The following is a 16,352-nucleotide window of genomic DNA, read 5'->3' on the forward strand; positions in this document are numbered from 1 at the left end:
TGCCCATAATAGGGATGCCAAGGTTAACCACTTGAACCAGCATCCGTATTCTGGGGGAGAATTTTTGCAGAAAATTGCAGATCTACGCAATGCGTTGTGAGCTTGTTGATCTGCTATTTTCAGCGAAGATATTTAGTGTTGAGCGATAACAGAAAAGCCCTGAGGGACTCTGGTCAACCAAGTAAAGTGTTAAAGTGGTTAATGAGGCAATCTCAAATGTCATACATTTATACATTTCTATACTTGAAATCACATAGAAAACACCACTGGATCATTTGTCTTGAGTTGATGACCTGTCATTCCTACAGAGATGCTCGGAGGGATAAAATGTTAATATGGACAGTTGTGGACTGCAGGGATGGCAGCAGGACCACACAATCAAACTCTGGACTAGAACTACAGTACTGTATGCCTTGGATTGAAACATCCATTATATCATTAGCATTCTACTCAAGCTCGAGTGGAAATGTTTGGGCAATGGCTGAACGACAGTATATCAATAAGCCTTTTGCTCAAGTTTGCATGAGTTGTCAAATCCCGGCTGCCACTGGGATTTCTAGTTGTGGGCTTCTGTTTGAAAGACAACATGTGGGACGGTTGCATAAAGGGTTTTGACAGATGTCTCCCTTGCACTGCTTGTTGCTACTCTGAAGCCTGGGTTATACTTCGTTGTACGACGGTGTATACATTGATCATGGTAATGATCCCTCATGTTCCCTCATCCCCCGCCTAGATGAGATGTCCTATGAGGCCGGGATAAAGGTACAACTTCACACTCAGACAGAGCCTCCATTCCTCCATGAGCTGGGCTTCGGGGTCTCCCCCGGTTTCCAAACGTTCGTTTCCGTCCAAGAGCAGAGGGTAGCGTATGTCTGTCCGAGTTTGCTGCCTGCATGTCCCAAGACACAAATAGCCACTCACATACACCCTCCTTCCAATCCCACGTTTCCATCCGTGGTCCCCTAGGAATTAATCCATCTGTCCATTAGGCTTCATTTAAGCCTGATTTAGACATATATTTGTGTATTTGGAAGCGTGTCCGAGTCCGCCATTGGTTTGGAGGTGCAAACAACACAGGTATCAGCATTGAGTTAAAGATAAAGTGATGCATTTTTCTGTCCTAGCGCAAAACTATGGTTAAACCTGCTGTAAGTGATATTTTTTTGTAAAAAAAAAACAAAGCCTTGAATTCATGGATATTTTTAGTTTTTGTCGCATTCCTAAGCCAATAATTTGATGACCGGCTGCGTTTCTGGTAGGAGACTCAAATAGTCTCCTTTGAGTCTCCTACTGGAGATATTAGCATCTTTCTGCCGGTCATCAAATTATTTGCTATAGGAATGCGACAAAAACAAAAAAGAACTCCATAAATTCAAGGCTTCATGGGGTGTGTAATTGATTGAAGTATCATAGTGCCCAGTACCCAAGTCCTCGCAAGAAATACCTTGTTTGCACCTCTAATACACTCATGTGACGGCGATTCATTTACCATATTCGCACGTACTAGGGCGTGACATCACTTTAGCTAAGGTAATACAGTAGGCCTACTTAGTTGCATGGCACGCAACCAAGTATAAGTCATGCATTATACTACGATACTACGCCATACGACCATGTCGCTCGCTGCAGACACTCGAAAGTCAGTTTCTAAAGGCGAACGACGTGGCCATAAGACAAAGTATAAAGTATTACATTGTTACATGTTGCATTGCTACATTGTCAACAGATATCCCTTCCTATTCATCATTGTCCTTTATGTGGTATAGTTATCCTGGAACTAGGCTAACACATTCCATTTCAGCTAACACATCCAGCCAGACCTGTAGCATCAGTGCTGTTGTATGGCTCCATGCTTTCAGCAACATGCAGTTGAACATGTTTGTTTTGCAATTAACCGTTAAGTGCTGTCAAGATGACCTGCTGTACTTCTGGTTAATGTCATCTTGTGGGATAAGGTAATGTTATACTAACATGTATTACCCACTAAGGATGAGGCTCGATCCCGCCATCGGCATGAGGCATGGAATTTAATCTCCAGTATGACTGGTTATGAAAGTTTATGGCCAGCTACTGTAAGAGTTCAATAAAGACTTAATCAAGTTTGGTATTAGTGCACCGCTTCAGCGACTTACATTCTATCTCTGTCACTTGATATTGAGTAAATATCCATTAGCTTATTAGAGCTGGCAAGGCCACATTTGTTGGAGATGACTGAGAATTACAATACAAGAAACCTCAATGTGGTTCTCAGCACCATTTGTTAGTGATGTCTGCACAGGTCTGTCACTAATTATAGGCTAGCTCCACTAAGAATTGCTTGCTTGTGCTAAATGCTCAAAAGCCCTGGTGATAGCGGTCTTTATAAATAATTGGTTTGGTGGTTTTGTCCTGTCGCCTGTTATTTCAAAAGATTGTTGTAACAACGCTTTCAGGCAGCAACTGAAAGTTTTGTTGGTGGTTAGCATTGTGACCAAGACATACCTTTGGTCTTAAAGACAACTCTAAACTGAATTTATTGGCAGTTCTTTGAGAACAATACCAGTGCCAATACATGCTATTATCTATTCACAGCTTATAATTAGAGACCATTTTCCGTTAATTACTTAGATTTAGCGTATGCTTATTTACTCCGTCCAAAGCCATTACATTGTTACCAAACTTACCTGAATTACTGAGTCAATGTTGGCCAAATGCCATTGCACAGTCAACCAAGTCATGGGTGTTTGTAAATAATTTCTCCAGGGATTAATTTGCCTTATTGCCTAAACTTTTCAAATTACCTAACTCAAGAAAGTTTTAAGTCTCTGGATGTTTGTTTATATACTGTGCTGAAATGAATGAAATCCAATGGGTTGCTTGAAAAGCCACGGAATGCTTTGGCAATAATGTAAAGTATACAGTGAATCATGGGCCTGTAAGTGTAACTCAAGTGCTGTGGGTTCATGAGAAAACGTATTAAGTATATTTTAAGATTCAGTTAGATGATGCTCTTATAATTCCCTGAGGTACTCGTGAATGCATTGACCCGCACTTCACCTTTTAATGAAACCTCTAATGATACTGCAAATTGAGACAATCTCTTCCATTTATTCTGCTGAATTGCTCGGCTCCGGACAATCAGGTTTTTTTTAAGTGTTGTTAATCAACAAATATGTCAAAGTAAGCTTAGATACGTTTTTTATATCTATTATAAGTTTTGTAGACAACACCTTTAATTTCCTTTCTCGCCTTAAATTCTTGTACACAATCTGTTAAGCAAAACAATCTTCCATTCTCAAGGATTCTCAACAATTTGTCCATTGATTGTGGTGTCCTGTCTGAAACTACACATTTTATAGACTATATTAAGTCTGTCTCCATTTCCCATGGTACTCTGCTTCCTCCCCAGGACTAGAGCTGCATCAGTAATTTTATGCATGATGTTTGCTTGCTGCTATTCTTGAGCCATTTTATTACCTGCAATATTGTGATGTGTATTGTCTGATTTGAGATTGCAGTAGCACCCAGATCCACATTCTCATTTGATTAAGTTTTCGGTATTTCATTGTGGATGACACATTTGTGTTGGATTCTATCTGCTTCTGTTTCGTTGGTTTTTCCGCTGGGCTGGGCTTGAGTGACGTGTGATTGACTGCAACCCCATGAGAGGAAACATGCACTCTTGTTCTCTTTCAGCTTCAGTACCTCCCTCCTCCTTGGGGAGATTGCAAGTCCACTCCCATAGAATCGGATTTCTTCTCCACGTACAGCATCACTGCCTGTCGTATTGACTGTGAGACGCGCTACCTGGTGGAGAACTGCAACTGCAGGATGGTTCATATGCCCGGTACACACGCAGACTGCCTTCAGCAAGCATGATTCCTCCTGATTGGATAAAGCAGGGATGAAATCAAGTTTTCTGTAGGGCTGTCCTCAACTAAAGAAAGTGTTAGTCGACTAATAGTCATTGGAATTGAGTTACTGTAACTTACTGTAAGCCCTATAAACATCGTCCTAGGGAAGAATAGCAAGAACAGCTGATTTGGCCCAGATCACTGACCTAGCGGTCCGAGCACCTAGGCTCATAAGTAGCCTGACAGCGCACCGCGGGTTCGAGTCCCGTTCCTGACGGCCTTTGCTGCATGTCTCTCCCCATCTCTATCCCCCTGTATCCTGTCCATCTCTACTATAACATTATAAATAAAGACAGAAAAAGACCCCAAAAATATATTTAAAAATAAATGGGTGATCTACACGCTCACAATGGGTCGCAATGCTCTGCTATTTTAAATGTTGGGAATTTTTAAAAAAATAGTTTGAAAACATTTTGAAAATGTTTTCGCCTATACTCAATGTAATGCCTGGTTTAAAGTTGTTCATCAACTAATCTGCAAAATAGTGATTACTGCAATAATCATGCAGAGACCAGCCTTTTCAGGTTGGTGAGGTTGAGAACTGAATATTCTAATTGATTTAACAGTGTTCACTGGCTATTGACCTAGTGTATAGACTGGTAGATTTAACGGGTTATATCAAGTATCTATTTACAAGAGATGTGCTCATCATTTAGAAATAAATAAATTCTGCATGGAAAAAAAGACTATAATCAACTAACACAACCGAGGTTAAGATCAAACCCACTGATTAATCTATTATTCGACTAGGATGGCACAGCCCTAGTTTTCTGTCATGAGCATCGGAAAACAAGATGATGCCACCATAATGGATGGAAAAAAGACTGTGCTTTTTGATGTGGCTGGTATATAACATGATTATGATCTCTTTTGTGTTCTATGGAACAGGGTCCTCTACGGTCTGTACACCGGAGCAGTACAAAGAGTGTGCTGACCCAGCTTTAGGTGAGGCAACAAACAAAACAGCACTCTCTGCATTTGATAAAGTGTCACAGATGAACATCACATGTCACTGCACTACACTATTATGGACTTGAATGCACTGACATAATTTTTCCTTAATGGAAGTGCTGTAATGCTTATTGTTTGCATAAATTGCTGAGTTGCAGTCAACCAAGTCAGTTCTGCACACAGTTGTGCCATAACAGTAATGAGTCTCATCCTTTTTATAGAACTCATGCACAAACTTGGGGTAAGCTCATTCATGAGCTGTCTATGCTTTTGATTCATGTCAAATTAATAATACAGGGCTGTTTCTTTTTCCTCAATCCCAATTTCAGTCATTATTTGCTTTCATGGAAAGTGAACGATGGCAGCAAATAGTTTTCTGTTGTGTGCATGGTCTAGATTTGTAGCTTTCTTTTATTTATTTAATTCTTTTTTTTTTGCCAAATACCAGACCGTCTGTGTGCAGCCTTGTGTTTCAGTGGTCACAACATTTCAATGACTTTAATCATCCACAGACTTTTTGGTAGAGAAAGACAACGATTACTGTGTGTGTGAGACCCCGTGCAGCATGACTCGCTATGGCAAGGAGCTGTCCATGGTTAGGATCCCCAGTAAGGCCTCTGCCAAATATCTGGCTAAGAAATTCAACAAAACTGAGCAATATATCGGGTAAGTATTAAATGGTAGTAGTTAGGTAATTGTAGATGAATGAATCCTCTTTTTCTTCTCTTTTTTTAAATGAAAAGATGTACAGTAGCATACAGTAGCATGACTTTGGTCTCCATCGTTCACCTTCAATGTAACAATAATGAAAGACAATATACATCCAGAGGGTTCATTTAACAGTAAATGAGTTAAAAGCTGTTTATGCTTTTATACTCGTACGTTGTACGACAAATGGTAAACACGGCCGATTTACAAACTCAAAAGGCCTCGTGAAGCGATGCGTTGTGAGCTTGTAGATTGGCTAGTTTCACTAGTTTTAGAAAATGATTGCAATTTAAAAAAACATTTGGCATATAATGATATGGCCAAAATGGAGAGGTTGATCAGGTTGCGGTTAAATGACCACTCTGGATTTAGCTGTTCAGGGAATGTTCATGGTGTCATTTGGCATTATGTTATATCATCAGAAGTAACAAACCTGCTGTCTGTCTTCTCTCCAGAGAAAATTTATTGGTTTTGGACATCTTCTTTGAAGCACTGAATTATGAGAAGATTGAGCAGAAGAAGGCCTATGAAATTGCAGGGCTCCTTGGTGAGATTCACGCTGCATGAGCTTAATTTATACTCCGTAGTATGACGGTGCCGCTTGCCGCTGCACCTTGGTTGCTAATTTGAAAATCTATTCTCGTCGGCAAGCAACACCATCGTGCGATGGAGTAAGAATCAAGCATTAGGCCTACTGTTGCTGAACAGATCAAAGCCGGCCAGGGGGCAGAGCGCATGATCGATCGGCCAGGGGGCAGAGTGCATGATCGAGCACCGCCAACCACTATGCTGTATTATGCAGTCCCAGCGCACGGTGGACAAGCCAGGTTCAGAAAAGCACTATACAGTTGCATTATGGTGCTAAAAAATACTGTAATAACCTATTAAAGCTTAACGTTGCATTGCTTTACAACAAACACATGCCTGCAGCTGCAGAGCTTACAAGCCTTACTACATTTTTTCTCACACAAGTTTAAAGCATGTGAGAGTAAGAGTTCAGCACCACGGACAGTGATCATTTTGGAACCCACTTCAACTAATGAGCAAAACTGTCAGTTGTCAAAAGCTAGAATAGAAGAATTGGCGTGGTGGCCCATCAGTTCAACAGTATAAATTAAATTTCAAGTCACTCATCACTCCCACTGGAGTTGCAACAATTGGAGGATGAGTGCAAACAAAAAATAAACAAAATAAAATATCTAATTTGGGAAGTTTAGACCTTTTTTCTTTGTCTTAATTCTTTTTTTTAGCTCTACTTTTGGATTCCGTTCATAATTAGGCTACTTTATTGACAATCTGGCTATACCTGCACTCACTGTTGACAAGTGATTGATTATAACATAGCAGCAATGGCCGTTTTTGGCAGCTGTTGATTATGATTTTACTCATATTACATAAGTCAATGGAGGTGATTGACATGTAAATGTGCATGTTGTAAAGTGTGCAAATAAACCAACTACTCATGAAACAAAACATTTAAGTACTATTTAATGGTTTTTAACCTATGGTCATGAGTCATGACAAAAACAATTTACTACCAACCATGACTGTTATCCCTATGTGACTTGGGTAATATACTGTATAGGCCAAAAATGTCATGCAGTACTTGAACGTATGGTGGTAATGCCTTAAAATTCACAAGTGAAAATGTATTAGCTTTCAAACTAAAGTATTTCATGTGATGGGTCTGCCCAACATGTCAGGGGGCGCAGCCCGCACAGTCCTTACATACTATAATGGTTAGTGTGGCTGGGGCAGCCGCCCCTCCAGTCCTCCCTGAGGTTCAGCCCCTGTTTCGTATATTCATATATTGTACTGCAGTGGTTTTCAAACCTTTTGTGCCCATCAATTGAAAACACAAAGTGTGAATAGGCATAACTCGTGCCCCGTTTGTCATAAATTCACAAAATGTTTTACACCTCTCCCCATGAGGAACAAATTTGCCTCAAGGACTCATAAGCTAAGCCTCCTAGATGTTATGCCATTATGAGATTAAATGAAAAACACTTAAATCCCTATTCCTCCAAGGATCTTTGAGCAATCTGCACAAAAGGTTCAACACACAATACCAGTATCTAAAATACTGGTGATTCAAAGGTTTTTACATTTAAATAAGCCTACATGAGCCTATGAATGTACATGTGTAAGGAAGTGTCATGGTCGTAGGTCAAACAGGGCCTGAGTTATGCCTGTTCTAATTTGCATTTTCAATTGAGTGCTATAGCTATAGCTATAAAGATTTGTTTCTTGCCCATTTGGCAACACTATCATTCTGCAAAGTTTTTTAAAAAGTCGGGTATGGCAGAACTACAAAAAGTGTTACTATAATAGTATATAGATATTATAGGGTGCCTGCGCCTATTGTGCTTGGCCTCCTAATAAAATGAAATAAAATTGAAAATGTTCACCTATGCTTTTTGTATACAGTAGTTGTATAGTTTATATTGCAATAATAATGAGTTGTTGACACAAAATCCCAAGGTACACCTGGACTTGTCTCACGGCACAACGGAGTGCCTCGGCACATCATTTGAGAACCACTGTCGTACTGTTATTACCTACTGTCAGCTCTTTTTGTGTCCATCCATTTGAAACTGTGAAACTTAAACATAATGCATTATGGTAATTTCATACCGTGGCAATGTGTAGTTGAGCTGGTGAGAAGTTGTCTGCATGGAACAAATGAATTCATCACTGTTAAAGGAGCACTTCACCCATTTTCAATATTATCTTCATCTAATTGGTCCTCACTAATGCTCATTAAAAGATGGCACCATTAATGTCTACTCCTCCTGCTTCTCATTGGTGGGCATTAATAGAAAGTTCAGAAACCTGTCTATTAATGCCCATTGATGATGTCTATTGACATCATCAATGGGCATTCCAAGCTAATAGAAACTTCAGCCTAACTTTTACTGGAAAGTTAGCATGCTGAAATAGAAGCCATTGTTCTTGCATTAATAAAAAAAAATGATCTTGTTGGAAATAATCAAACCTGCCTACCTGAACTGAACTGTGCACAACCACAGAGCAAGACAGAATATCTTGTAATGAGCTTTAGTGAGGACCAATTATACGAAGATAGGTTGAAAATGGGTGAAGTGGTCCTTTAAATGACTTGTGTCCATATTTGTCCATCTGTCTTTGGCTAGGTGACATTGGAGGTCAGATGGGGTTGTTTATTGGAGCCAGTGTTCTAACAATACTGGAAATATTTGACTATCTATACGAGGTAAAGTGTTGGCTCTCAATTAAGTACATTTATAGCCCATTTTTATTAAACACTAATCAATTAGATTACATGTTTTCCCTTGATATGGATAAGATACATAAGTGAATTGCTCACACTTAACTCATGAACAGTGGATACCATATTTGTCTGTAGTGCTAATCTAATGTTTTTGTATTTAGGTGTTTAAGGATAAAGTTTTGGGTTACTTCTTACGCAAGAAACGGCCACGGCGTTGTCAGAGCGACAATCTGGTAATTTTTGTCTCAATGCATTGGATTATAGAAACAAAAAAATACATACAAAAAAAGAAAAATGTTTGCTCTCACAGTGAATTATAAGGGCTTTTAAAGTAAAGCCCTCGACATAAGTAAACAAATATGTATCAGCGCTGCAGTGCAAATGTATTACTTTTCATCCGCCAGAGAAAAGAGTACCCATATTTTGAGACTGCATAATTTATCATTTATAGTCAGTAACCTGCACCTGTAACCTGTCTTGTTACACTACACAATTACTCAAATCAATACATCTAATAATATCCACATACATGTAAATACAACTTATTATAATATTATACAAAGAATGCTATATTTTCATATGATTACAACAATCCACAATAGTTTGGAAAGATGACTACTTACCTGTACCAGCTTAGCATCTCTTCAACCAAGACTTGGAAACCATGCTTGCAAACATGCATTCAAGTGTCTCCTTAACCACTTATGCCCTATATACTTCATGCACTGTATGATAAATAGCCACTCTACAAACTGCAATGCATTAAGAGCTTGTAGAGCTTCTTTTGTTGCAGAGTAGATTTTAGATTTTTTTTTTATAATAATAATAATTGAAAACATTAGAACATTTGTGAATGCATTTATGCATGTATTTCATTTCTCCACAATAGAGGGCCAGGGTTAATGTGGTTAAGGCCAAGCAGTCCCTGTGCTCATCCTATTTCATGGGGATTTACTGCCTGAGTGCCCTGAAACCTCAGTCTAACAGACCATTAGGATTAAAAGCTTGATCCCTCAGGACTTTTCATTATGATTCCATGTAGTATTTCTATGTTCAGAGAATATGAAATTGATTCCCCCCTTTGTTTCCATCACACAATAAAACACACATGAGAATTTTAATAGATAAATAACATATGTTAAATAAATATTTTACCATATTTGTGTATGAAAAACACAACTCTTTGCCATATTACAGGTGATACCATTATTACGGTACATGGGAAGCTGCCCAGGAAGTACAGATTGTTGGTAATGACCGCTTGAACCAGCCCCATCACTAAACCAGTATGAGATTACTGATTCTGTCCACTTCCAAAACGTTTTTTTTAAAACGTGGACTCTTTCAGATATAGGTAATGTAGGATGTACAAGCGCTGTTATGAGACACTATTTGATTTGGCTGCTACTGTGTATAAAAAAAAACATTTCAACTTTGTGAGTGCAGACATTTTCTTTTTTTTACCTTAAATATATTTACTATTATTTTTGTAGCTGGCCTACTAAAGCAATTCGAATTGTAAGTGGCACTCCCTTATGTGTCAGACAAACCCACGTACGTTTCTCTAACAATAAGAAAGTGTTAAAGTATTTCATGTGTTGCATTGGACACCATAACATTTTTACTTTGCTTGAAGTTACCGAAAAAGCCATGGGTTTTGTCTCTGCATGAGTATTTGTGTAGTTGCATGTATGGTTGCTTCAGTTATAGAATTTGGTTCAGCAGCTGGTGTGGAAGAAAAGATTGAAATAAGTTGTTTATTCTCCCTCAAATGATTGAATATGTAAATCTAAGCGCACACACTAATTGGATTTTCTTTTCTTTTTTTACTAATGAGTCAGTAATTATACGTTTTTGCATTTTACCTAACATGAAAGAAACTAAATTAGTAAGGAAGTTAAGAACAGCCATAGTAGCAAAACTATTCTCTTAGGTGTCGGGTATTTCGCTTTTACAAGGGACAAGGAGTTAATGTAGTGTGATTATGTACAGTATCCGTCATCATTCATACCATATTATCATCTGCATCTAGTGAATCATCGTCTGTGCCTCTTAGGCTTTGCTATCATATATGTTTAATCGTATTTCTACTGAGACATTCACATCTAAACAACCCCAGCAATGAAGTCATTCATGCTTGCTTAAAGGAGTAGTTCACCCCAAAAATTACTTATTTTCTATCAATTACACACCCCATGAAGCCTTGTTTTTGTCGCATTCCTAAACCAATAATTTGATGACCGGCTGAGTCTCCGACAGTAGACTTCCTAAGCCAAATTATTGTTTTAGGAATGCGACAAAAACAAAACAATCTCCATGAATTCAAGGCTTCATGGGGTGTGTAATTGATAGAAAGTAAGTATTTTTTGGACTGAACTACTCCTTTAATACTATGCAAGTTTGACTTTCATTCTATCGGTGATCACTGAATGTCAACGTTTCTGGATGACAGTAATCTGAAAAGCATTGTCTAACAGTGCTCTCACAGTTCCTATATAAGTAATCTTTTTAAGTGCCAGTGTCATTGTAGATGGAAAAACAAAAAAGGTAATTTAAATATATTCTCTAGCTAGGTTACGTGGCATTGTAGGGGTGCAACAGTAATTCAAACTAATCGATTGAATCAATTATAAAGATAATTGTTAATTGACTTCAATGAAAATCATCAGAAAATTTGAAGTTTTGCTTTTTTTCTTGCAATTTGTTTTTTAAATAGCAAAAATAGCAGATCTACAAGCTCACTCGCATTAAGAGCTTGTAGATGGACTATTTTTGTGCGACACTGTTGTACAAAAAAAGTATTAAATAGGGCTTAAGTGTTAATCAGACTAATTGATTTATTTAGCCGATTAGAAAATAAATCTGTGCGAATTTCTTTCACATTGATTCGTTGATGTTAAAAACCAAAACAAATTGTTACAAAAAAACGTGCTTCTCAGTTATTTGATTAATTGATAAAGTAATCAATAAAAGAATTGCTGAGAAAATAATCGATAGTTGCAGCCCTATAGCATTGCATTGTGTTTATTTTCATTTCAGTCACCCTCACCCATCTTTCTTTTCATCATGTCTATTCCAGGAGTTTCCAGAGAACCCAACCAGCCCTGGTGTCACGCCTAATCATGCCCCCAGGTAGCAAACCCCATTGCTAATAGATCCTCCCTCCCATGCTGTCCCTCTTTTTCAGACATTCTAGACATCATTTCATACATCATTCCTCTACGGTCACATGGGGTTGAAGCTGATTTGGTTGGGTTTTTCGTAGTTTGCCTTCTCCACAAAACATTGGGTGATTTATATTCTCATAGCCGGATGCAGTGAAAAAAATGTTGAGTTCAATGATTGCCACTACCTCAGGTTAGGTTAGTTCAGTGTGTTTCTGTGATTATTGGCTTAACAACAGAAGTGTGTTGGTTGGATTCTCCAAGAACATAACTTTTGACTCTTGGTAGCACTACACAAACTTGTTCCCATCTTTTCATTGAATAATGATGCTTTCTTTCCCTTAGGATAAATTGCAGTATTCCCGTGAAAACAAATAAACACCACATTTTATTTTAAGTGGTGATCTTAAATACGTTGTATTTGTTTTCCCGCAGCACAAAGGTCCATTTTAGAGGGACTGCATCAGAGGCTGTGCCCAATAACATCACTAGATGCATTACTTTGTGATGTTATCACAGGTCTGCATGCAATGAGTTTACAAAGAAAACTAAATGGTTCTTTGTCTGCTGGAATAAACATTACACCAATGTGACTACTACGTAGTAGCATCGCTTTTTTATCCACATATCAGCAATATCAACTGAACAACCACCTTTGTACACATAGGGTATGCAGACACAATGTGGATGTTGTAATGTCTGTATCTCTACAGACTTTAACATACTAATATAAAAATCAGGACTAAAATGTGCTGTTTTCTTTCCTTCCTTCTCCCTCCTGCTGTTCATCTTACACTATCTTTTCTCCATTTTCTTTGCACTCTTTCCTCTACCCGTGAAACTCATCTGATGTTGCTGCCCTCTTAACCTCCAAATCCATCATAATCATCTCCATAACATTTGCCCATCGGTATCGCATACCTTTCTCTGTCATTCATTGTCTCCAATGATGTTCTGAACTTGTGTCTCGTCTGTTTACCATGCTCAACAATCATATTTTGAATTGTTTCTTGTTTTATTGTCTTTCATTCTTTGCCTGTCTTGTCTTGACACCTTTGGTCCCGGCTGAATTTGATCCATTTTTCCATATCCATTTATGATTGTTCCGCCCTCTCTATTTTTATCTGTGATTCATGTCTTTCCTTCATCACCATTCCCCTCATCATCCCTCCCTTAATATGGTTGAACACGTCTTCCCTCCTTCCCTTCCCTTGTTTTGCAGAGCACCTGTGACACCCTCCGGAGTCACTCGGACAGTCTCGGATTCACGCCGAACATGTTACCTCGTCACCCGACTCTAGGCAACTTTGAGGAATTTGCTTGTTGACGACATAAAGTAGGGGCGGGTGGGCGGGATATCTGGGGATTGACAGCAAACTGTGAAATAATTTGTGTATTACAGAAAAGGGTGAGTGTATACTCAAACATTTAGTAGACTTTATCAATGCCTGAATAGAAATAGAATACTATCATAAAGAAAATGACCACTTCCAAAACAGAACTCAGGTTTAATTGCCATGGTATGGCATTGACTTAAATTCATTTGTGTCTCATGCTGTGGATTCTTCGTTTTTTTTTCAAGTATTTTTTTGTCATTCAAGTGAAAGTGTAAAAAAAAAGGGTATTCTAAACAGTGGTGAAATAAGTTACATAGATCAATTGTAGATTTTTTTCTGTATATCAATCAAAGAGAATAGCCATGGATTAGAATACATAGTACTATAGTCTATAATCAGTTTAAATGGGGAAGTCTCAAGGCATCTAAATAGTGCCATGGTGAGTGACTACCAAACCCCATGACATGCTCAACTGTGACAAAGTGATGATGGGGCAGAAGACACGCTCATACTCGTGCCTAGGCTGGTCTGTGTCAAAATACTTGATATTTGGGAAAGACTACTGTTTTTCATTGCTGCCTTTGCTACTGTGAGGCTCTTAAATGTCTCATTGATTAGAAGAATGTATCTAGTCACTAAAGCATCTGGAATATGCCCTGGCTTACATTATTGGAAGGTCAGTGGAGGGAACTGGTATAAGAGTGCAAAATTACTCGTTTTGATTTCCCTTTGAGCAGCTGGAGTGTTTCATCGGATGTTATAGCATTTACTCCATGGCCAGTTTTTGAACGTTATTGTTCAAAGGGAATGCTGTGAGGCAAATTCGGTGATTGTATCTTTATATATTTATACAGCTGATGATTCAAGTTAGCCTACATGTTCCCCTGTTTTGGGGATTTTGTTGTTATGTTAGGCATACGGACTGTCACAAAAAAGAAAAGCATTTAGCCTGCTTCAGGAGTCGGCCCCTTTTTATGTGTTATGAGTGGGTTCGTTAAAACAGAAACAATCAGGCTTTCTTTTGCATTCGTTGATATCGCAGAACTATGGATTTTTCCATGATCATGTACAACCGATGGCTTAACAGTGTCCATCAGCACAATCTCCTGTGATAGTAATCTATTCTCTATTGAACATTAGTGAAGTAAAAAAAGTTTGTCGGTGACATTCCAAAACTTGACAGATATTTGTAAATACCCGCTATGAAGACATTCTATATTGCTCTGTGTGGAGACATTTGTCAGATATACATACATAATTATATACAAAAACATATTTGCTCATTTCTGATTGTGCACCAGAAGGCACTTTGACATTGAATGTGGAATGGGAAAGATTATTAACAATGCACTTGAATTTGAACAAGTCCAAGTGTAGCCCTTGAATGTGTTTATATCTGATTGGACCACAAGTGTCTTCCAGCTTTCATAGTAATGTACATGATGGAACACTGAGTAGAATTTGTTAAACCTCGATCTATGCTTTGGCGACAAAGTGTTTGCAACTTTAAAAAGTGATGCGGTGACATATTTTGAATGTTTTGTTGAAAATATGTTTTTGTCAAGCGACACATGGTATAACCCTTTGTCGCTTAAGCATAAATTAGGGTACAGATACAGGAGAACTGCCTCAAAACACCCCCACCTTCCTCACCCAATTCAGTTTGGTTAATTTATAACAGAAATGCATTGTACAATGGCATCATTATAACCTATTGTTATTCCAGTACATGTAATACGCCACAAATAACACCGTTTGTGATGTAAAAATGATCAAATATAATAAACTATATATATAACCATCGTGTTCATGTACATAACCTTTCTTTTTATCTTTGTGTCACTCTAATTCCTCATAATGTTCACCACCGTCCATGCATTGTGTGTCATTCAAGGTTCCTTGAAACTACAGTGATGTACTTGGAGTTACAGCTTTAAGGTTAATTTATACTTCATCACTCGACAAACAGGACGTAGTTTCAACTGAACAAAGTGTCGACGCGAGAAGTATATATATATATATAGCCTTAGGCTAACTAAAAGAGCTCATTTTGACAATATGGAGACATCTTTTTTGACATGAAGTATTATACTGATCAAACGGTGTCCTTAACCCTGTAGCTTTATTACTGTTCTGTCTGTATTATATTTGATGACTGTTGATGTGAAGCACAAAGTCTTGGAGGTTAGCCATCACTCCAAAGCCAACAACTGGCTGTCATTGTTTGTGACTACCTTAGTGGTAGTAAAGTACACACCGTGCATATAGTAGTAGTGTGTTGCAGCTTTATCAGGAATAAGAACATACTCCAAGTGGAGCCAAACCTCACCAAGGGGCTATATCCTTAAGGAAGTGTGTTTACTTTTCAGGGGTGTTTGGTAAAATGATGAAATGCTGGTGTCTTGTGAGCAATAACTACTTTGATTCAGATACTATAGTTATTTGGAATTCCCTTTTTCAATTAATTGCTTATCCAGTTGCTGAATTAGCTTGAACAGCTGCAAATTAGAATTTAGACGATGATGCCAATTCATTTTACACAGTGATGCTATGCTGATGGTGTTGCATTACCATCATTTTGAGTGTCTTTTATGAGCATAAAAATGGCTTGTCACAAGACTTACTGAATTAGCTGATATAATTACTGTAAGATTTATGAATAACACCAGGCTATTACCTCCCCTACTCCCTCTGCCTTACTTCCAATCAAAGCACATAAGAGTATCTGAAATAGCAACATTAAATATTGAACTGTTTGTGCTTTAGTAGTATATATATGTATATATATATATATATATATATATATATATATATATAGCCAAGTAGATGACAATATTAGTACAGTAGTAGTACAGTATCTGTCTGCCAATGAAGTTGAATTATTTTGTTCTAACAATATTGCACATTACTCTTTTTCTTCTGCATGACCATTGTGTATTTCAAGTATCTCTTGACTATGTATTACTAGCCATGATATTTACTTTGTATTGTCTGTACTTTGAAGCCAGATGAAACAAAGTGGCTGTGCTCCACGCCCTGAGGTACAATG

At 38.1% G+C, this 16,352-nt stretch overlaps 1 protein-coding gene across 1 annotated transcript in view; it reads left to right on the top strand.

Moving 5' to 3' along the window:
* The window catches only part of asic1c (acid-sensing (proton-gated) ion channel 1c), a gene marked incomplete at its 5' end in the record, with an annotated part of 104,613 nt that extends 91,316 nt beyond the window's left edge, over nucleotides 1-13,297 (top strand). Inside the window, 8 exons of the mRNA XM_084057210.1 lie at nucleotides 3,676-3,826; nucleotides 4,782-4,838; nucleotides 5,357-5,510; nucleotides 6,008-6,099; nucleotides 8,705-8,784; nucleotides 8,964-9,035; nucleotides 11,882-11,934; nucleotides 13,189-13,297. Coding sequence (XP_083913336.1) covers nucleotides 3,676-3,826; nucleotides 4,782-4,838; nucleotides 5,357-5,510; nucleotides 6,008-6,099; nucleotides 8,705-8,784; nucleotides 8,964-9,035; nucleotides 11,882-11,934; nucleotides 13,189-13,267 — 738 coding nt within the window. The 3' untranslated portion in view covers nucleotides 13,268-13,297. The remainder of the gene's footprint in view (nucleotides 1-3,675; nucleotides 3,827-4,781; nucleotides 4,839-5,356; nucleotides 5,511-6,007; nucleotides 6,100-8,704; nucleotides 8,785-8,963; nucleotides 9,036-11,881; nucleotides 11,935-13,188) is intronic.
* Between the last annotated feature and the right edge of the window lie 3,055 nt (nucleotides 13,298-16,352).

The sequence above is a fragment of the Gymnoscopelus microlampas genome, assembly GCF_963454915.1.
Source record: "Gymnoscopelus microlampas genome assembly, chromosome: 5".
Classification (NCBI taxonomy): domain Eukaryota; kingdom Metazoa; phylum Chordata; class Actinopteri; order Myctophiformes; family Myctophidae; genus Gymnoscopelus; species Gymnoscopelus microlampas.